This window comes from Anser brachyrhynchus, assembly GCF_964034855.1.
Source record: "Anser brachyrhynchus genome assembly, chromosome: 3".
NCBI classification, from domain to species: domain Eukaryota; kingdom Metazoa; phylum Chordata; class Aves; order Anseriformes; family Anatidae; genus Anser; species Anser brachyrhynchus.
The window spans coordinates 76,167,095-76,190,329 of NC_137696.1; the positions used below are offsets into that span (position 1 = coordinate 76,167,095).

At 44.5% G+C, this 23,235-nt stretch overlaps 1 protein-coding gene and 1 long non-coding RNA gene across 8 annotated transcripts in view; one reads left to right on the plus strand and one right to left on the minus strand.

The window, feature by feature from the left end:
- Positions 1–5,572, plus strand: part of TRAF3IP2 (TRAF3 interacting protein 2) — a 27,925-nt gene extending 22,353 nt beyond the window's left edge. For 2 of the 3 annotated variants that reach the window (XM_080586878.1, XM_080586879.1), the window contains 2 exons: positions 94–168; positions 4,966–5,572. In XM_080586878.1, the coding sequence (XP_080443004.1) occupies positions 94–168; positions 4,966–5,112 (222 nt within the window). In that variant the 3' untranslated portion in view covers positions 5,113–5,572. The remainder of the gene's footprint in view (positions 1–93; positions 169–4,965) is intronic. The other variant, XR_013949185.1, reaches the window with a different exon arrangement.
- LOC308192884 overlaps positions 4,763–23,235 on the minus strand; it is a 32,419-nt gene continuing 13,946 nt past the window's right edge. The window contains exons 3-6 of one of the 5 annotated variants that reach the window (XR_013949189.1): positions 20,858–21,009; positions 20,483–20,774; positions 10,603–18,943; positions 4,763–8,827 (exon numbers count right to left, since the gene is read on the minus strand). This is a non-coding gene — a long non-coding RNA (uncharacterized lncRNA). Of the gene's footprint in view, positions 8,828–10,602; positions 20,820–20,857; positions 21,010–23,235 lie in introns of all 5 variants that reach the window. The other 4 variants (XR_013949188.1, XR_013949187.1, XR_013949190.1 and 1 more) reach the window with 4 other exon arrangements.

Sequence of the window (23,235 nt, forward strand, 5' to 3'; positions counted from 1 at the left end):
AACCAATGTTTTTATGCATAGGATTCGGATGCATGCAAAGCAAAATGAACATAACCTTCACCACAATAAATCTGGCAATTTGTTCTATTCTAGATGCAGATCGAATTTATACAACAAGGAAGTATGAACTTCAGATTCATCCCTGTGCTTTTTCCAAACGCCAAAAAGGTAACATACAAATATGTATATATATTTCTCAGATCATTAGACATATTATTTTGATCACAATGCACGAGAAGTCTTAAAAACCAAAAACTTCATTTTTTGATTTTTAATATCCCACTAGTAATATTCCAAGCTAAATTTTACATGAAAAGTTTGCAGTTTTATGTACATACAAATAAAAGCATTTCACCCACAATATAAATCTAAATACATAACTGTATTTCTGAGGATGAATGTATAACTAAAACACAGATTGTCTTGAGCATTGAAAGAATTTAAATGGAGAGAGACGATCTATCCAGCAAGCATACTTTTTATATTAACCCTTTTATAATTTTGTCCAGATGTAGCACTGATGAGTGAGATGGGGGAGATTTATGACCGATTTGAAGTGAGGATCTGGAAGAGGGCGGGTTGAGAATATAAAAATAAAGAGGATAATAAATATTAAAGTACTAGACCATCACTTGAACTTTGATGGGCCCATCAAAGGCAAACTGTAAGGTTTTTTAGGACTTGCAATTTCATCTGCCCTCCTTATTGAAGATTCATTTGAGAATAAGAAATACGTAAGGCAACAGATTCCCTTACCCTTCTTCCTCATGCTGAGAGAATCTCTTGGATTTTTAAAAGATCAGAAAAGTTAAATGGCTTCAGTTACAGCTGAGAAATGGCATTCTTACCCAAACTTATAATGGGTATATTGTGTTTGTGTTCAGTTTTCCTTGTTAAATGCTGCGTGGCACTGTTGGGTAGCTGTTGTGTTACCCCTAGGTACAGCTGCATTTTGGAGGAGGACGGACAGATTCTTTCAATTTATTTGGGTGCCCAGAGTTTGGATCCTAAGTCAACATTTCAATGATGTTATCACTGACTGTAGGGTTGTGAAATCTCACAACACTTGTGGATTTTAGTGTGATGAAGTTCTTTATTTAGGCCCTGGCTTAGTATAAGCTCGTAATTTTGAAAACATGTTCCTGGGTTTGTAAAATATGTGGGATTCTTTGGAATGAGCATTACCTCTGGTATTTCATGTCATTCAGCTTCCTTCCTGAATGATCGCGGTCTGTTACTTGCATTAAGTGTGAAAAGCTCGGAGACGGCACCGGTGGGAATTGAGCGGACCAAAGCAGCAAACTGTTCAGGGTTTTCGGTTGGTCTTTGCAGCTCAGTGTGAGGGCAAAGGGCAGGACTGCTCCTAATTTCGGGGGCTCCTTGAGTGGCTGCTATGCGAGCAGACCCTACAGCCTGCAGCCATTTGGCGCACGTGACGTTAGGGGCCGCAGAGACAATTGGCACAGGAGGCACTACAGCCTTCTTTGGGCCTCAAGGCAAACACAAGAACAATAAACTCACGTTAAATTTGGCTGAACTTTATGTATCAGAAGACGTACAGCATATAGCAGCAGCTCTCGGACAGTGAACAAGGAATTTCCAGGGCTGGTTTATTCAGCTGCTCTTATCAAAGCATCAGTCTTCAGGCAGCCTTCCTGCCAATCACTCCGCAGTCCACATCACCCTTCAGTTTTTCCAAGGCTGCCTTTCTCACCTAAATTATGCAGATCAGCATTTTCTGGTGCTGTTAAGGTTCGCTCTCTTTGCTCACGCGTTTCTTTGGTACATCGTTTACCTTCATCTAACGAGCTAGTAATAATGTGACTGGGGACTTCTTGGGTGGAAGGAGCCCGCCGGCCCTGAGAGAGCTGGATGAGTTGTGGTAATGCAGGCTGTAGAGGAGGTTAGGTACCAGTACTTGTAACACTTGCACGTATTCCAGGGCTGAAAAATGCCGTGTATATATACAGTGAGATGATGTCGGCAGGCAAAATACTTCCATTTTGTCTTTTTTACACTGGACTTTTCTCTATATGTGTAAGTCCTGCTATACCTGACACCGGAAAAGAGCAGGGAAGCAAGGTTTGGAAGGTTTCACTTGGGGACGTGGATACTAGATGAGTTAATCTCATCTGAAGTACATCATAAGACACTGATGGTATGTGAAAGCTAGCTGACCTCCAAGGGGAACAGATCTATGCGATCCAAAGAATGTTCATCGGGAAATCGAATAATGAGGGGAAAAAACATGACGCAGAGTTAAGGTGGAACTGGCCTTTCCAGCTTCCCATCGTACACTCATAAAGGAAATCTGGGTCTTGCTGGTTCAAGGCTTGCATCAAGCCAATCAACAAAAATCTTATCTTCCTGATTTGGTCACCCGATGACGGGCGCCCTAAGCTGTGATTGCCCCAGGATGTTCGCTGCCTCTCCCTGGCTGGGGGTTACAGGCAGAGCGGCGGCAGCGGGAGGGAGGTCGTGAGCAGGGTTTGTGCCACGGCGGCCAGGACAGCTCAAACCAGGCTCCCCCACACACAGCCCTAAACACATGGCCCTGCTCTCTGCACTAAGGCACTCTGCCCTACTCCTATTCCTCTGATCCATAAAGTTATCAAGTGCTCTTTCTGTGAGGTTCAGAATTTCCTCCCTGCTCACAGATACAGATCTGAATTGAAAGAAGGAAGGAAGGAAGGAAGGAAGGGAGGAAGGAAGGAAGGAAGGAAGGAAGGAAGGAAGGAAGGAAGGAAGGAAGGAAGGAAGGAAGGAAGGAAGGAAGGAAGGAAGGAAGGAAGGAAGGAAGGAAGGAAGGAAGGAAGGAAGGAAGGAAGGAAGGAAGGAAGGAAGGAAGGAAGAAAAAGAAAGAAAAGAAAGAAAAAGAAAAAGAAAGAAAGAAAGAAAGAAAGAAAGAAAGAAAGAAAGAAAGAAAGAAAGAAAGAAAGAAAGAAAGAAAGAAAGAAAGAAAGAAAGAAAGAAAGAAAGAAAGAAAGAAAGAAAGAAAGAAAGAAAGAAAGAAAGAAAGAAAGAAAAGGGCTGTAACCATCTTCCCATTACTCCCACCTGGTGTGATAGCTGGTGTCACATAGTGAGGAAGGGGACACAGCACTACAAAGTCCCCTTCTTGCTTTCTCCACTGTTCTTCTAGATCAAAATAGCAACTCTCACTACCCCTTGCCCCCACACACCTCCGTCATGTTAAAATCATTGCCAGGGTTGATTAGCATGCAGGTAACTTCATTCTGGAGGGACATTAAATGCAATTGGCCACAGGACCAGCTCTGGAAGAAAGGCACAGAGCCTGTCTCTGGGCATAGCGTGCCTCTGTCCTTATATCCCCACTTGTCAGTTCCTTACCTACTATCCATTTCTCACACTAATTTCCATCTTTTCAAGCTTAACTAATGATTTCCCATGTGGGCTTATATCAAATGCTTTGCTGAAGTCTAGACAGACCAGGTCTACTGCATTTCCTTCCTCCAAAAAATGGAGCTTCTTATCAAAGACAGATAGAGGGCTCGTTTGGTAAACCTCTATATTTTATCACATTTCCTTCTGTGGCTCTTAACGAGATTTATTAAAGAAACACATTTTATTTAATGAGGGTGTACACACGCATGCAAACATACTTACTCGTGTCTTTCTTTCTCCCAGTAACATTTGAACCTCTTGGCCGGTTTCAAACCACTTTGTCAAAGGAGTAGAGTTCACAAAGATTCAGATCCATTCCTACACGAAAACAGACTTGCAAGCAGAGGCAAGGAGCCTTGTTAATGACCCTACTAAGGGGGCTGCCGCTTCCCCTTTGTTGGACAGTGGGATGTCCACCTGGAAGAGCAACATTTTAAAACCACTGCTTCGGAAAAACCCTTCACTGAAGCATCCACCTTCTTGGGCACAGAGAAAGCGGGAGGCCAGGCTCAGCTGGCTCTGCCCCTCAGCAAGCTGCTTGTTCAGAAGCCCGGTCACACCGGGGGGGCTGCAGGTGCCCGGGCCGCTCGCCTCCTCCTTGCAGTAAATCCTGCAAACCCACCCAAGCGGTTAATTAACGCAAACCGCTCCCCGTGCAGTGGAAGCGCCGCAGCCCGGTTCCTACAGCCGCTCAGGCCGATGAAGTGACAGCCAAGTTGGAAAGCACGAGGCTCTGGAAGGAAGGGTTTGGCCTGCAGAAGGGCTGTTTGCTGGCAGGCAGGACACGCGCTGCCCATGCCAGGGCATCCCCCGGCGAGGCGCCAGAGCTGTGGTGTACGCCAGCGGCTCTTTGGCCTGGGAGGGACCGCGGTGCTCTGTCACCATGCAGGTCCCTGGTGGCCCCAGCTTCGTCACGTTAACGGGCATCGGCCAGCCCTGTGACAGACTGCATCTCCCCCAGGATGCCGGGAGTGCTGGGGGTTTGCCCCCATGCGCCTGGAGATGCTTTGGCCTCTCCTTGAGCTCAGCGCCGGTCTCAGCCCCCGGCTCTGGGTGGCCAGAGGACACCATGCTTGGTGAAGGCAGGTGCAAGGCGGGAGAAGGCCACTGGGATGAGAAGCGAACCCTGTGGGTTCTCCTCCCAGCATTTAATACGTTGTGCGGGTCCTTCAGCAGCTACTAAGGGGGAAAACATGGGTTGTAGCCTTTCCCTGGTAGGGGCTTAAATGTCTGCCTTGTCTCCTCAGTGTTTATTTTCACAAGCCTTTAGACGCCTATCACTGAGATCAGAATCCCTTTGAAACGTAGTGAAATTAGCCAACATGATGGCAGAACAGAAAGAGAGACAGGCAAGCTGTGAGATCATTCGAAGTTCATTTATTTAGGAACCCAAATACAATTTTGAAGCCAAATTAAAATTTCTTGTTGTTACGGAAAGTGTCTAGAACAGACAAAATGAAATCTTACTTGGCAGAGTCTAATGAAATCTGCAAGGTTCTGGTACAGATTCAGGAGGATTTATGGGATTTCACTTCTTTTTTTTTTTTTCTTGTTTTTCAGGAACACGTGCCTACCTGGCTGCAGAACACTCACATTTACAACTGGCCAAAGAATAAGAAGAACATCCTTTTGCGGTTGCTGAGAGAGGAGGAGTATGTTGCTCCTCCAATAGGACCTTTACCGACACTCCAGGTTGTGCCGTTATGAACATTATCACTTAAAGTGCACAAGAAGCTTTGTTCTTAAAGAGTTGTTCTTGGCAGGGAGCCAGCCTTCTTCCAGATGGCTCTTTTTGATGACAGAAGACACTCTTTCTGCTAAAGGAATTAGCTGTCTCGGGTAACTCAGGCTCAGCTTGTTCCCCACCATGTTAAACACCTATTTCTGAAGCTGATGGGGCAGAACTCTTTTTCTCCTAGATTTTTTAATAAGCTGCAAATGGAAAGAATGTCCGGCTTTATTGTAACATCTGTTTTGAACATATTCCTTTATTAGTCAATATAGCAAACAAATACCAGAAATAATGTTGCAATAAGTGTAAAATGAAAATTGCATCCTCCTTTGTGCTCAGGGTTTCTTCATAGACATTCCTGCCGTGTACAGCATTAACATACAGTCACATTGTACATGCACTATTAAATATATTTGCCTTTTGTAAGGCTACCTTTTACGTTGCGGCAGTTTTTATTATTGCTGGGAACAACAAGGAATGGGAAGGGTGGAGTAACCCAAGTTTTACTTAGACTGTCTTGCATCAAGACACTGTCTTCAATTAGAGGCCTCTTGGATCCGAAGTCTCTGGAGCTCCACTTCCTTACAGCACAGCCTCTAACACCTTCGGCATATCACAGCAGCAGTCCGCAACAGGACAGCGAAGTGCGCTGCTACGTGTGCAGTCAGCGCCCTGGAATGCTGCCGTACTTTTACAGCGGGCCTTCAGCTTCATGACTGCTCTTCACCCCTTGTTTAAAACAGCATGTCAAAGAGGGATTGCCAGTTGGAAACCAGGGATTGTTAGGAGAAATAACACTGACTCCTACAACATGCAGGCAGTATGGAATAATAAAATAATCAAAGATGTTGGAGAGCCATGGGGTGTTGGCAACCGGGAAGGCTCAACATCATCACATCTGCTAAAATCTGAGCGTGTTTTTGCAGAGAACATAAGCATTACTTCGGTAAGGCTTCTTTATTTCAGTGCTTTAACCTTTACTGAGATAACAGTGCGCCCCGTTGGCTTGAAATTCCGCAGCCGTCATCTTCTGAGCAGTCACAAGAACAACCTGCTCTGGTGCAGAGCACTTCATGCCTGCTCAGTACAGTCTCTTTCCAAGATCCTCTTTATTATTTGTTACAAAGTGACCCAAATACAGCTTCACAAAAAAGCAGGTGTGTTTAGCAGTCTGAAAAGTAAATTAACCAGAAGTTGATACTCCTGTTACATTGCCCAAATTATTTAATTAGCTTTCCATCAAAGTTGTGCCTGTATGGTGTGTTGATAGAGGATGTGCTTCGTGCTGCTGACAAGAAACAATTAAAGACCCACCTTGCAGCTATCCTTGGGACAAATTTTCATTTATCAGGCATTTGCATACAGAGTTACAGCTGCCTGAGAGCACTAAGAGAAGGGTGTATCCAGTGTTGTCAAATCTTATAATTGTGAATGTGGTATTTGCTGTGTTTCTGCCCAGTTTCTAGAGGAAAGCTCAGCAACCGAAAGAGGCTAACACCTGCCATGCTGGCAGTTTCCAGGCAAGGCACAGTTCTGTTACGCAGTGGCACTTCTTCCCATCTACTTGGGGGGGGAGTGACATTTTCCATATGATAAAATGAAAAACAGCTTCTAATTAGGAGAATAATTTTCTAGTATACGGTCACAAGTCTAAAATCATGACAGAAATCCTTCTTAAAAGGTCAACAAAGTGAAGACAAAGAGAGGGGGAGGAAGGGAAAGGGGCTTGGTTACCTAAACATTGGCATTTGGGGTCACTTGGAGTGTTGTACAACTTCGAGCTCAGCCTCCGTGCTAGAAAATGCAACTTTCTTGGATTGCTGTGGCATGTCTGCCAGCCCTGTGCAGCTGTTTCAGGTACTTCAAGATAACTAAAGTGTTTTAACACTCAAAAACAATCCCAGAATTCAGAACGTGCATTTTTTAGGAACGTTCATATTTGGGGGAGCACAAGAGGGAGCTTGAGGTTGGAAATGCGGGATGTCATCTGGCAACAAGGCCATGGTACAAGATGTTGAAGGCACAACCAACCAGGCCAGGGAAATCCCTGCAGGAGACAAACCCAAAGGCATGCATGTGTAAGACAAAAAGATGCTACCCTGTGCTTCTTTGCATTTTATTCTAGCAAAGACAAAAAAAAAAAAAAAAAAAAGATCTAATGGTTAGAAGCTAAAGTGACACGAATACCTTCCATTTCTAGTTTGGTTTCTAAAGAGAGCACCTATTGATCAACCCATCTCAAATGGCTTCTGACCCCAAAAGCCAATTTCTACCACATTTGTAGGTGGCATCTCAAAGACACTAAGTGCCTGTAAGCTTCTGGGAAACAACGGGGAAAGAGAAGCACCCCAAACCTGCGTGGCAGGAGGAGCAGCTGCCATCTGGGGCCTCTGTCTCTTCCCGGAGGCTGGCAGGAAGGAATGAGAGCTCCGTGCCCCATCGCCTCCCCCGGCCCCGGCAGAGCTGGGAGGGGACTGGGAGGGGATTTTTGGGGTGCTCAGCATGGGTGGGAAGTCTGGAGGAGGAATCCGTAGGAAATGAGGCCGCGTTAGTATCGCTGCTTACAAAGCCGCGTGTTAGGGAGACCAGTTGAGCGTTCAAAATGATTAGCAAGGCTGGGTAGTAAATTCCTTTCATCATTTTGGCTGTCATCCTAAAATATGTGCTCTAGATTTACCACAGATTTGCTTGGTTTGGGCCAGGGAATTTCATTAAGTAATTCCTGCATCATGTGATACACAAGGTTGCATTAAATGGTCCAGCGATCATTTCTATTCTTCTGTTTCAACGATCCCTGTCTGAAAAACAATGATTGCAGAGCGAGGGAGAAAAATAAAGCATTGGCGTTTAGGAATTACAAAGAGCCCCATCTATTTAACTGCAGGGATTTTTTTTTTTTTAATTGAATAACAATTCCCAGGATCCATTGATCTTTACATTAGTTAGAGCATCCTACAAGGACAGAAACCATGATGGGGAGAGTGTGAGTAATGAGCTAGCAGCCTCGTGAATCATTTCCCCTAAAGCTTTGTATTTGTAGAGAGACAGATGGTGGGAGCTGTGAAGAGGGAGAGGGAGGAGAAAACAGGTTTTTTTTTGCAAACAACAAAAGTAGGGATCGAGGACAGTGAAACAGAAATAATCAGCAGGTAAGGGAGAAGAGGCTGAAAATACACAGGCTGTTTCCAAACCAGGCTGTTAATGTTAAAATAGATGAAGGTTACAGGAAAGTACAGGAAGGAAATCAGAGAAAACAAAAGCCTTGTGGCTCAGAGGGAAAAAAAAAATCACAAGAGCAGCCCTAAAAATGTGTTTGTAGATGATCTCTTAAGTCAGTTATTAACTTTACGTGTAAATAGTGGGGAAGTAGCTCAAAGTATGCAAGTATCCCTCCCGCAGGCTGGCACCGCTGCCCAGCGGGAGCTGCAGGTACCGAGCGTGCAAAAGGCACGGCCTGAAGCGCTGCAGAAGTGCTGGGGGTTTCTCTCAGTGCCTGTACGGCTGCAGGGGGACAGGAGGGGAAATACATCGTCCTCACATGGGAAGTAAGGAGCAAAGAAAGAGGGCTGCCTACCTAACGGTGGGATGAGTGCGGCATCAAGAGACAGAGACCGCTGAGAAGCAGCCTGCCTTGCAGGTTTGCAGAGAAATCGGATGGCATTACACGCGAAGATCCTCGGTGCGAGTCACCTGTGTGACAGGAACACAGCTGTAAGGTTGTCATCCCGCAGCTAAGCCACGTCGGCCTCCGCGGCGAGGGGACCGCATGGCGGTTCTGGTACAAAGGTAATCCCACAAAACCCCGCGTGCAGGGCATGAAATGCTGCCCTTAGAGCAGCACAGTTCTGGGCTGGTGGCTCGTAGGAACGCTAAGGCTTTGGAAAATATCTGGTCTTAAAGGCAGGGAGCTATGGGGCCTTGCAGTGCGAGAGGCCGACCGGGGTAAGGCAGGAACACAGGCCCGGGAGAGTCCCTCCGGCTCGGCACGCAGAGCAGGTGCGTGTTATCTCACAGAGCAAACATCTCCCCCATCCCTCTCCGCTGCCCACACCTGCGGGTTTAATAACCACCACATAAATAACTCGTGTTTGGGGAAACCGCCCCTGCTGGGCAGGCCACGGCTTTCTGCAGCCTCCTCCCGGCCTGCCTTTATCACCGTGCTGCTCCAGGAGAGCCCGGCCACGGCACCCGGCCTGTGGTGCTGTCCCCTCTCCCCGGCCCCTGGCAGGGGTCCCCGGGGATTAACGGGTGGGCCCGGGGATCCCAGGCAAAACACGGGCGCACCCCGCACACCCGAGCAGGGCGGGCTGCTGGGGAAGGGGAGAGGGGAGGCCCAAATCCTGCTAGGGAGCGGGCGACTTTCCAGCCCCCTGATTTGCAGGTTAGGCAGACGAAGTCCTCTCTGCTGGATCGTGCCAGCCTCCTAAGGTAGAAAAAATGCGGTGGGGAAGCCCCAGAGCACACAAAAGAGTGTTTTTTTTTTTTTTTTCTGGGGCTGTAGGAAAAGATATCGTAACGGTAGACACCGGACAAAAAATAATGACTGAAATAGTTCATAATTAAAAGTGAGTTTTTAAAAAAACTCATGACCAACGCCACCTGCAGTGAGCTCATTCTGGCCGTATTTCATTCTCTGGATTTTCCTTTTTTTTTTTCTAAAGGACTCTATTCTGGAAATACTGACTTTGAGGCTTCCTTCAAAGCTATCTTCTGTTCCTTGGGCTGAGGGTTCTTACAACGTGTCCGTTCTATTTTTCGTCAGCTACCTCCAGTGAAAGCCCCCTAAATGCGGCGCTTTGTGACGGGCGTGTTTGGCATCGCAGTGCTCCAGCGTGCCGGCCTCGGGATTTTCAGCAAGCAGCGGTACGCTGTTAAAGAGCCTGCGGTCTTCAAAGGAAGCAATTTAGTGAGAAAGACTTCTAAAAAGATAACACTAGTGGGGATTGAGCTGAACAGCCCAGGAGTAGCTAATGCATTTAAAGGGCCTTTCATCCCTAGGCTGGCAGAGAGAATTCAGCCTGGCTTGGTGCTGACCAAAACCACTCGGGTTAGGGGCTGGTAGCATCGCTTAAACTCTCAGTGGATGCTGCGTGCACCTCGCTCACGTACAGGAGTGCACGCAGCCACAAGCACGCAGCACCCACCGCAGCCTTCCTCCCAGAGCTGCCCCCCAGCCAGGACGTGCAGACACTGACAGCCAGTCTCAGTATTTACACCAAAACCAATCGTTCTTCGATGCCAAATTAACAGCGCTCAGAGGACAACCGACCATTTCTCTTTAAAGACGACTAAAGATATCCCTGCCTACAATGATTTCAGATGCTCAAAAGTGTCTTTCCCCATGTACAGGGCAATGGATAAGGCACTGAGAAATCATTTAGAAGAAGAACATTTATCTCCATTTCGCTACCGAATTGCTGCAGACAGCAGAACGCCATCAACTCGCTCTGCTCCAGGTGCCTTACCTGAGGAGTGGAGATGAGAGCAAACGGGCCACTTAGGTGAAGTTATTTGAGGCTTACTGACAAGTACTATGCACATACAAATAATTTGTATTTTTATGGGTCCATTTTCCTCCCACTCTTAGAACTGAGATGCTTTTTTCCCGAAGCACCGTCTGGTGTCGGAGCTGAAATAGCAGAAACCCAGGAGTGAGACGGTCCCAGAAGAGACGAGATGGGGTCTTTGAATAGGCACAACAGAAACTGGGAAGACAGATGGGGAGCGTGATAAAAAGGTGAGAAGGAAGAAATCAATTATAACGTAATCAAATTGAAGGAAGTAGCCAAACTAACCAGCTAGTATAGATTCATCTTTTTTGTTACGTGTTTTATGTTGAAAGAGTAAATGGTAAATTATTTTACCTATTTTTAAAATGAAGAAGAAAAAGACAGCAAAATGGTATTTTCCTTCAGGCTCATGTGTCCTCCTTTAACTTATCAGTTGGAAACCAACCCACTGAAGCAGCACCATCCCTGCTGGTACGCAGCCCTAGCAATGCCAGCTTGGTGCACCAGTACATCTGTGGCCAAGAGACCCGTGGTTTTACCGAGACAAGACAGCCAGGGTTAAAGTACAAGGAGAGCAGCGACACAGCATCACCGCCTAACTCTGCCAGTAGGAATGAAATCCGTGCATCCCAAACCTCACGTCTGTTGGCGGACACAGTCCAGGCCCCGTGCCCACTCTGGTCTGGGCCCAGCAGTAATCAGCAGGACGAATTTTAAAGCTCTGGGCTGGCTGGACTTTGGCACTGGAGAGACAGGCTTCACTGTTTTCTCAAAGCGGTACCTGGACGATGGCATGAACCTTCTGACCTGCTTCACTGGAGCTACTGTAGGAAATAAAGCATAATCCCCATCAAACCAGCTTGCTTTTTTGTTTCTGTTGCCCATGCTGCTCAGCCCTGCACACCTCCCTGTTTTTCATGCCTTACAGAGCATGTCGCCTCAACCTACTTGATGCTTCTCGTTCCAATGGCAGTTTCCAGCACAAAAAATTCATCTGGAGACCCACGTCAGGCTCAGCCTGTGCGTCCCCACGCAAAGCAACCTTCAATCTGGTGTGACACTACGCCGCTTTCACGTGAGCTTGGGAGGTGAAAGAAGAGGTGCAGCTGAGCAGCACTACTGCCCGTAGACAGGGTGCTGCTTGGGAAAATGATCCGGGCATTTCTACACTAAGGCTGGTCTGAGCCAACGTACGTGGTGGCACCCAGACTGTCCTTCAGCAGGCAGCCGAAAGGCAAGCTTCTGCATGCCCTCGTGAGACACTGGCCGTGAAATAACATCGGTGACAAAACCCAGGGAGTGCCAGAAAGTCTAGTGTCACACTGCTTGTGGCAGGGCTCAGCAAAACCAGTGCCTTCGAGGAGCCTCCACCTGCCGGTTCCCTGCATCCAGAACAGTCCCTAGGTACATCACGGGGAAGGGCATCTTACCTCACCAGGCGCGGAGCACACAAACACGAGCTGCAGACAGCACGTGTGTGTGCTCCTAGCTTGTCACACACGTCTAAGTACTCCAAACCCTAGCACACGCTGGGATTTAGCAGGCTCTCAGGGCGTTTTGCATCAGCCGGATGTCGGCTCTGCTACTGTTACGCAGAATATGTACTATTGCCCTGCTAAAAGCATGGTTTCGCTTCTGATTTTTTTTTCCCACGTGCTTCCATTTAAGCATCTAATCAAACAACGGAAAGTATTTTCTCCTGTGTCATCTGTATTTCACAACACTCAAAGCAGCCATGGAGATAGCTGCCCCGTGCGTAGCACGGAAAACCAGAAGGCTGTTCTTACGAAGAGCTCGCAGTCCCGCTACGCGAGGGATTTGAGAGGCTAACCAGAGTCCTGCGCAAATTATCTGTCGCCTCTTTGTAAGCCCTGCTTCCTTTCTTCACGTCTGAATTCGGACTGGGGATAATGAACTTCCTGCGTCGTACCCTGAGGTACAAGGAAACTCATTGTACACTAACCCAGGAAGAGTATATCAGTAAGTGGTTTATAAGGCAGCTCTGACGGGTCTTGTTAGAATGACTTATTCTCCAAGTTCCAGTGGTTTGATTAAGTGGATCATGTGATAAGCACTTATAATGAACTTCTTCACATGCTGCCAGGGGAAACCCAGCAGACAAAATGCTTAATCCCACGGCATTGCTCTGTGCATAACAAACTGATTACAAAGATGGAAAAAGCACGCAATTCATTGGCTTCTTCTCCTGCTCAGGACAGCACAACAGTGTTGTACAATTTTCCTTCGGCTGCCCCAAATCGAAATATCCTCGCTCCTAAATCCAGTTCAAACTAGAGCATTTTTCTTCCTGCAGTTTGCCGAGCACTCCACCAGGCATATTACAGCTAAGTGTAACCATTCGCAAAGCATGCCTTGTCATGCCTCTGAGTGATTTTTTTCTTATTAAAGAAAACCATATACCCCCCCCCCAAAAAAAAACCAACAAAACCAACCAACCAAACAAGAACTGACCATAAACTCATGAGTAACACAAACTAGTTTGATTTATTTTAAAACTAAAAATCTAAGTCAGCCTGAATTGCCGCAGGGTAAACCTCATTTCACTGGCAACAGTGGCAGAGGTCAAAGAGCAAGCCCCGCTCGGGAGCATCTCTTGCAGATTTGGCCAACCCCTCCAGGACCGATGACCAGGGTAGGACAACAGCACCTGACAGCTCTGACCTCTCCCCAGTTTGTTATTCCATGGGATGGATGTGCTTTTTCCAGCCCCATCAGCTGGCAGAAATTGTGGCGCTGCTTCTCCAAGGCCAGTGCTGTATCCCTGGCTCAGCTGGTGGCTGCAAGTGTACGACGGACGGGGTGCCTTTGAGGAAGTCTTCTTCAGGTCCTGGGACCGAGGTGATGGGAAGACCCCAGCAGCCTCTGCTCCCTGACCAGCAACACCCGCGTGCTCCCATTACCATGGGCAACACTACTATGTTCAGGTGTCAGGATGGAGGGGGCGACCATTTCAGCTGCGTACGGTACTGAACGAGCACGGGGAGAGATATGTGAATGGTGGGCTTTAAGTGAGGTAACTGGTTTTACTTGGGACCCTGAAATCAGAAAATATGTGACGGGGACACGGATGACACCTTTCCTTTTAGCTCCTTGCTGAGACCAGCTTTGCCCCAGACCCAGCAAGCAGTAGCTGACTTGGCAGCAGCTGCAAAGCCAGCCTCAGTAGCGCTGTCCTCAGGCCACCTCACTCCATGTAATCCCCTGAGCAATCTGTTCCTTAGGGTCACGGGGAGAACCATCTTAAAGGGAATTGCTTCGGGAGCTCAGGTGGCAGGAGAAACAAGAGGGTGAAGGGCGGTAAGCAGCGTGCCACCTCAGCGCCCGTCCGTCCTGAGCATCACCAGCAGGTGTGACATCTCCCTTGACACGTGGTGGAACCAAGCGGGCAGCGCTACCTCCGTTACCACACTACAGCCCTTGCCGCTCCCTCCTGCTCTGCAGTCGCACTGCGGAGTGAATCACAGAATCACAGAATCGTCTAGGTTGGAGGAGACCTCCAAGATCACCGAGTCCAACCTCTGACCTAACACTAACAAGTCCTCCACTAAACCATGACACTGAGCTCTACGTCTAAACGTCTCTTAAAGACCCCCAGGGATGGTGACTCAACCACTTCCCTGGGCAGCCCATCCCAATGCCTACCAGCCCTTTCAGTGAAGGAGGGCTTTATCCATCAGTTCTGTTCTGAGGAACGGTCCGGTGGTTACGGCGCCTCACACACGTTCTGGGGGATGTGTGTTGTGTGTTTTTTTTCAGGCAGCCAACCTATAAATACACCTGCAGCTTAACATGTACATCAAGCTTTGTAGATCAGCTTTCCTATACAACGTTACCAGCCATTACGTTTCCCCAGGTCACACTATTTCTCAATTAATGGGATTGCACAGGTGTAATCAAGGGGATAATATGATACCAATCAGCTTTCATCAGCAAAATGCTTGTCTCCAGCTGTGATGGCATGGGAGAAAGAGGGCCTTATCTTGATTTATTTTCCAGCCAACTCATGCACCTATTAAGTGAGAAAAAAAGTTATCTTTAAAACTGTATTTTCTATGCAATCAGTAAGAATCAATAACTTCAAAATTATGATACTGCTATTAGGTGCAGTCATCGGAGATGACTTAATTGTAATTCTGTGATTCAAGTGAAAATTTGCTCTTTGTTTCCACTTGACAGGGAAGTCTCCTGGAAATGTTGGCTCATTGTCCTTAATCACGTTTTGATATTTGGAACTGAACATACCTCCCCAAAGCATTCTCTTCAATTCTACTTGTATGTTTGGTGTTTCAGATTATATACGGATGTTGAACACGAAAGACTTTTTTCCCCCACTTCACTTAAAACAATTCAGGTAAGAATCATTTACTCTTAATTCTACTAAGCAGCTAGAAGTGAAAAAAGCCAGGATGGTTTTTTTTTGTCAAATTTGTTTCCCCTGAGCTCCATGTGTCCAGTTTTAGAAAAATGAATTCATCAAATCCACAAGAATTAATAGAGGCTTTTGAAAACGTGAGGCTTACTGAGGCTAGGTATTCCAAATAGAGAATCAGGCTATGGTATTTCATTTTTCAGTCCTCTAGCACTACATAACTATTACAAAGGTGTATTGTGAGACTTTAATTTCTAAATATTTAGCAGCTGAAGAGCATCAGTGAGTGCTAAGTAAAATTTCTTTTAGACTTACTAATCTTTACCACATCTTTTCCTCCTATGTGACAAAGCAGATAGAGGTGCTTGTGGTTTAAAAACAGGGACACCAACCTAGCCATGATCTAGCTGAAATTTTGAATCAGATCATTTGGAGTATCATCACGCTTTTTACTACTCTCATACTTGTATGTATTAAATATGGTCTACAGATTTCCTGTGTAGGCCTGTCCCCAGGGACTGAAAACCTGATGTACACAACTCATAAATAAAGCTAGTGAGACATGAGCAAGAAAAAGCATAGCATACTTCTGGGAATCACTCCAGGAAAATAAATGTGCAAGATGGCACATCACCCTACACAAAGCTGGCAAAGGTAAAGTAACATTTGGGTTTGATCATTACAGAAAATAAAATAATTCTGCGTTCATATGTACGTGCTGGTCCTTCACTGAAAGAAAAGGGCAGAGGTAAGACTGGAGTTTGACTTACAAGAAAACAAACCTGCTGCTAACAGTTGTAGCTTATTTAACTAAACTGGAGAATGAAGTCTGAATTCGATCCCTAGCTTTCAGAAGGCCTGTGAGTTCTCTAGGAATGGCCACCATCATTTATTTCCTGTCTCTGTGCTTCACTATTTGTACAGCGCATGCTTCCTTTTAAGGGACCATCTGAATTCCAGGTATACCTTTCCCTCACCGATGACAGTGCATGATTTTATACAGAAGTAGTGTTAAAACACCGTAAAGAACATAACAGAAACAATCAGCTTGCTTTCCTATAATGGATTTGGATGAACATATCCTCCCGTTTCCATCTGTGCTTTATTCTCTTTTTCTTGAGAGTATGGTATTACATTTATTGGCACTGACTTTCCTCAGAGCTTATTCTTTTGCTCTCCTTCTGCTCTGCTCTATTTTCCCAGTCTTTCTTACTTTTTTTTTAGCCTCCTTAGTCCTTATTTTCCCATCACCCTGTGCGATATCTACTCCCCGGTTTTGTTTACTGTTATTATTTACGAGACACTGAATAAGTTCGAGCAACTGTATATGACAACAATATGATTACCCAGAAATTATTTAAGGGATGAATTGGCAGAAGATACATCCTGCAAGCATGCAGATTGGAGACAGATGTGTACCTGGGTTTTGCTTGGCTGTAATCTGGAAATGTACGGAATTCTTCGAGAGCAAATGTGAACTTTTCTTGCCAATTTTTATTTCTGTGTAGATTGGTCCATATTTTTGCTTTTAGGGATGAGGGTTTACCTCCATCTTAAAACTGTTTGCCTGGCAATGCATTGAAAATTTTACTTGGGTTCTTAAATATCTGCACTTGCTGTGCAGGCATAGCTTTAAAACAAGCTATTTATTTGTAAGATTGAATATCCTTATGCTATCAGATACTGTTAGTTTAATTGCACAAGGAACCTGTAGAAAAGCCTTTTATGCCTCAGAATGAATGAAAAGTTACTTATGATACAGCAACAAGAGTTCTAGGAGAGGTGTAAATGCATATCTGCCAGAGCTGAACATTTGTTTATGTGGTATAGCACATATAAGCCTTCAGGCTCCTTGAGATTTTAATTTGGGCAATAGCACACGCAGTGCACCCTATGTGTATGAGAATTTCCAGGTGTGCAGGACTGTAACAAAAAGAAAATGGGAGGCTGGCTGGGATATGCACACACCCAGCACTAACCAATTACTGATAGGTAACGTTCTCTAAGATCCTCCTCCTGGCAGCTACCTGCATGCAATACATCGCCGTATTTCCATCACAGTGTACTCCACAGCAGTCATCAGTTTCTTCCATGGCAGAGTCTTGTGGTTGTGGTTGGAACATCACTTACGTTTCTTCCCTCCAAAAGTTGTTATATACTCTACGTGACATCCATCAAATTGGGAAGACAGAGCTTCAAGTACTTGCTCTGTAGATGCCTAAGATAAATAATTTCCTTGGTGAAATTCCCAACGCAGACGCTGCTGACAGATCAAGATCCGATGCTTTACCTGGACTGTGACCTGCCATAATCTTAAAACAGACCTGCAGTGGGGAATACAACCAGGTAGGAAATGTCAAATGAATGTCTTAAAATACTTCACATTTTGTAGTTAACAGGGTAGTGGTTACACCCCAAGTGTGGAGAGATGACGCTGCCACCTGGAACGTGTGGTCTGAGGGAAGAATATGGAAAGATGGATTTTCTAGTACAGATGGAGCTCTGTAACCACTGTTGGCAGAAATCAGAGGATGTCATTACATGCTCTGTAACCACTTACAAGAGAGGGATCAGCTCCTCCTTTGCTCCTCTCACTGGTGACAGCCTCCAGGAGGTCATTTTAGCTGACAGAAGTCATTGAGAGCATAAAGCTGTTGCCAAGGAGGGGGCTGATGGGTCCAGGCACAGGTTTCAGTCTGAGGTAGGAGAACTGTCGTATTTACCTTGCTTGGATCCTTCAAGAATCAGCGAGGTGGGAGAAGCCACTGAGTACAGACTTCTGAACTCCTTTCAGCCTTTCAGGATTGGCTACTGCTCTAAAGCCAGAAGATAGCTTAAAATGTCACGCAGCAATTCCTTAAATGTATTTGAGATATTTCAGAGCTCTAGGAGGAAAATCTCATTTCCTTCACCAATTAAATTTGCCTCATAGGCCTTCTTACCACTGATCAAGACCAAGTGAAAAGCAGGACTTCCTATACTTAACAGCCATCCAGCATTCAGGATAGGAGAGGAAACAACTTTAAGTCCAGATATCAAACTGTTCCTTTGTTCTGTGGCTCCGAATGCAGAGAAGTCCTTAAGGACTATCCTATTCAGGATATCTGGAAACCAGAACTCTTTTGGCAAGTGTAGATTAAAAAGATAATTTTGCTGAGTCCCACTGATTTTGCCAAGTAATCTGCTAATTAGAAGGATTGGCAGGTAAGTATAAAAGGAAACACCTATGCCTGAAATGCAGAAATCAACTTCTCGTTGACCTGAAGATAGATGTCAATTCAGGACAACTCTATTTTGAGAAGATGCCTCCAAATATTCTTGATTTCCTGTCTGTGTTTCGAATAGGAGTGCTGAAATCTTTTACCCAGCTACTTTGTAGACTATGCACAACACACACACACACAAGACTTCATGCAAGTATCATAATTTAATTTCTTCCTGGAACAGACAGCAATGCCACATTCGCACAGTATTGACACGAAGCCATATAAGATAGCTAACAATCATGATGGCTTTTCTGTTGCAAGTATTTGTCCACTGGAAACAGGTTTTAAGGTCTGACCTAACTGTAAAGAGGCCATCCAAAAACTATCAAATTACAACTTTCTGTCACGACTTATATGCTGACAAGATATAACCCATATCCCACAAGTTACTCATTTCCTACAGGAAATTCATCTTCACTACTATCATCTAACAGAATTGCAAACACCTATTCTGCGCTGAAGTATTTGTCTGCTTTTTCTTGTTTCAGTCTAGGAAGCCTATTTCCCCTGAATTGTCAGTATTTTTAGAGTGAAATGAGAGGTAAAGGTTCTGTGCTTTGAGAAAGTCAAAGGGAGGTTCAACGTCTACTGCAAAAGCAAATCTCCTTGTGACAGTGTGCAAACTGATGGGTTTCTGTAGCTGTCTCCATCATGGAAAAAAAAAAGAGAGAAAGACAAATTGATTAGTATTTACAAAGTATTCAGCTAATCTTACCACTTGACTTGCAAGAAACTCAGTGACATGTTTTTGGTTTGTTTTTTAATCCTCAGTATTTGGATGTTCTTTCTCACAGGGTAAATAACATCACAACTATGTTTACACTGTAATGGAACGAAAAGTCCTTCGGACCAGATGTAAGCACACCATATTCTGCACCTCCTCTGCCCAGGCCCTATCTGCTCCAGATATATTATGGCAGCAAGGACTGCCAGCAGAATGCTTGTGAGCATTTCTGTGCTAGTGCGCTGAACCACCAAGCTCACTCAGGTACCCAGGTGCCATGAAGCTCTCAAGAAAAGGCTGTGCGCCCACATCTGTGGTCAGTCCTGTATGCTTGCAGTACAAAATGTAAGTGTGATTTTTCAGCAAGGTTTCAGGTCAGGTCTACTTTTATTGGAGTGCAGATGAAGGTCTTAAGTGATTATGTAAATGTACTAATTATGTAAATCTAGAAGACACGACAATTAGAATTAAAGCTGAGAATGTAAACGTGGACCTTGTTATCTTGCACTTGGAGAGAGTGTTATTTTTCTGAACAATGTAGCACATGAAAACCTCAATTCCAACACAAATCTTTACTAACAAATCAGGTTGATGGGCGGTAGGATAAAGGTTAACCATAATTTGTTATTTACAGTTTTCAAATTCATATACAAATCCCTGTGTTCTGAGTGCTAAACTCTTATGCCCGATACATATGTTGTTTGTTTTACCAGATTACATGTGAATGAAAAGAACAGCTGTGACCTCTCCTTGTACTTTGAAAGGGCTCTGACAAAAACAAACAAATCCTACTTAAGGAAAAAAAAAAAATCCTTAATTTGAATTCATTCATTCTGCATGTGTAAGGACCTGCAGAACTAATCCTACGTCTTTATCACATTCAAAATTAATAGTAAAAAGGCAGCTAAGGTAGAATTACATAGCTGTTCATATTCAGATTGGGCGTTTTAACACTTCAGTTATACCACCATTGTCTCCTAACCTATAACCAAACTCACTGTGAACTGGTACAATGTTCATACAAGCATCTACCTAGGCTGAAACTGCGAGTTCAAGTAAGACCATTTCCTCTTTCTATAACCTTCAGTTACCTAAAACATGTCATTAAAATTATTTTTCTCTTTGCATACATAATTTTCAAAATCCTTTGTTGGATTGGGTGTGGTCTTTTAAAGCATAATGATTAAGCTGCTACAAGTATGCAGCTTATTTCCATAAAGTCACTAATATTTGTGTATCTGCACTGCAGGCTTACGTTGCTTTTATTATACCAAATGATTCGTACCAAAGAACAATAGCTAAAGGTATACAAAAACGGGGCATGCATAGCCCATAGTTAAATGAGAACAAAGCCCTGTGTAGTCATTAGCTGAAGTTGGTAAATAAAGCAATCCGTGTAAGTTTTGAATGTGACCAAAACACAACGATATATATATTTCACCATTAATTACTCACTGCAATTACTGATCATCATCCCTTCTCTATGCCTCCTGGACTGCATGCTCTCCTTTTTTCTTCCCCTCAGAAAATACAGCTCTTCAAATATAAGCGTAAGTAATGAGAATACAACAGCAACAACAACAGCAGGCCTCTGAACTCAGCTGGAGACAGAGGCTGCTTCCTCGCCATCAAGAAGATTGTGTTGATCAACGCGTCTTTCTGTGAGGCAGCTGCTCTCGGCTTCTGCTAAGCTGTGCGCTCAGTGTGGGACGTGGAAGAGAGGAGATACGGGTGCTGGGACGGGAGTCTGGAGACAGGAAATACTGTAGCTGATATTCTGGTGGGGACGGAGCTAAGGAAGGAAAATGCAACAACTGATTTGTGATTCACTGACACTGTGAATTTTTCTTGGCCTGTGAAAGTCTGATGATCTCTGTCTTTTGGTCGTCTTCCACATGCTCTCACTGCTGTCTAAGCTTTCCCATGTGTCAAAGGATCCAAATGCTTCTCTTCCACTGTCTTCCAATCTGACTGAGCTACCCCTGTAGTTAAAAGGCACAGGTACATGAACAATGTGCATTTTCAGTAACAAATTCTGCAGCTCACTGAAAGCCAGAAATTAATACTTTTAAGTAACAGAGGAGATTGCTTTGTTGTCTACCAATTTTGTTAATTTTCACATGTAACCATATTTAAAGAAATTGAAAATATACAATGAATTATCTAAGCCTGTTATATAACCTCTAATTTTTTTTGAAGGAACAGGCAAAGAAAGCAAGCAGTACATAGCTGCAGCTGGCTGTGCTCATGTAATCCAAACATCTAATAGCTCAGTGTTCCTAACAATAAATAAGTGACATTAATCTACTCTGTATCAACGAATGTATTTGAACTCCTTAGGCAAGTTTTGGGATTAAGCTGATGAGGCATGTGGTACCTAAAACAAAACAGACAAATAAAAGATGAACATTTTCTGAACTGTGCTACCCATAAAGGATAGGATAAGACAGGACAGGACAAGATAGGACAAAATACGGTAGAGGGAAGGAGTGACTGGCCTACAGCATTCTGGACTTTATTCTTTAAACAAGCAGAGTAACTTCCCTCAAAGAACACACTGTGAACTGTACAGTCTGTGACAAGGCACCAGGCCCGGTGAGATAGCCAAATGAGCTGAGCATGCCCACTTAGAGTCCCCTAACGTCAGCAGCCACATTAGCTTAATACCCAAAAGAGTGGTAAGAATTTATTCATCCAGCCGTGAGAAACTGCAGTAAATCCATCTGTGCCATTTTTCCCCTATATTCTCCAAAGTTACATAAAACCAACCCTTACTATGTGGTAAATATAATCCTCTCTTAAAAAAAAAAAAATCCGAATCTGAAATAACGTGTTAATTTACAAGATGATTAATAGTTTTGCTGACTGGTAAAAATCCGGTTAGAGCAGCTAGGGTATGATGGCTTTATAGGAGCAGGATGAAGTTTATTTGATTCTCTGCAACTGCGTGTCCTCAATTGAACCTACCAATCCTTCGCTTTGCAAGGATTGTAACTCATGCTGCAGTTGGATCAGCCTCCATTTCTATTTTTAGTGCAGATCTTGCTCCTTATTTAGTCCTGATTGCATAGCCAGAATTGCATTCTCAGCAGCTCAGTGAAAAGCCTGCCTGTTCCATTTTATAACTTTTCCAGACAAAAAGATGGGAAGCCCGTGGCTTTCCAAACAGTCTTATTTTAGGAGCTTGCAATATGATACAGTCCAAAACCCAAGGGCCGCATGAATCCCTGCTGAAATACTACTGACTTTCCTGGATTTTTACACAGAATGAATTTGGCTGCTTGTAAGTTAACCAGGATGATTATTTAAAACAAAACAACAACAAAAAACCCAGCAACCTTCTTCACCCTAAATGCTTATAGGATATTTATTGAAACCCTAACATACATCTGGATCAAATTCTCTAGACAACATTTTATCCTCTTTAGATTCATAGTTTATAAATCTAATTCATGGAGGCAACTACTAGCCAAAAAAAGAAATAAAGAAGGAAAAATGGAAAACGTTGGTTTTGAAGAATCTCTGAGCAGGGATGGCCACACAGAAGCAATTTTCTCCCCCTCTATTAAAAACATAAGGATGTGCTTGAACAAAATTTTCCCACTATAGCAAGGACACGTAGGGCTGCTTTAGTTCTCTGTCTGCATCAGCTACAGTGCTCCACCTTCGCTTACAGCGTTTGCTTCCGCAACGTCTCCTTAGTGAGAGATACTTGGTAAGTTTTACTTCTAAGTGTTGCGCATAAGTGTAGGGCAAAAACCCCGGATTAAGATGATCAAGGCCGTTGTTATGCTGTAAACACAAAAACTACACTGCTAATACATGTAAAATACACCTCTGTCTAGACGTACTGACACATGTTGTCAGTAGTGGATCTGATTCCCATGCGTGAAGACACTTTGCATCTTACTATACATCTGAATTATGCATACCTGCAAAGAGTGTTTTATTCTTAACCCAAGGTAGAATCATATCCTCATGTGCAAAGATCTCTTCCTAGACGTCATCCTAAACCCTTGCCCTCCCAACCTGTAACAAATTGCTAAGGAATTGTTATGCTAGTCAGGCAGCAATCGCTGAATTCAGCCATCTTTATCGTACGTGTAATGATATCCAACGCTCCTCTTGCAGTGGGGGAGATTGACTGCAGATGGAAATTTCCCTCAACTGCCCCTGTTTTCAGGCTGTTGCCTGGTCCTTTTATGCTA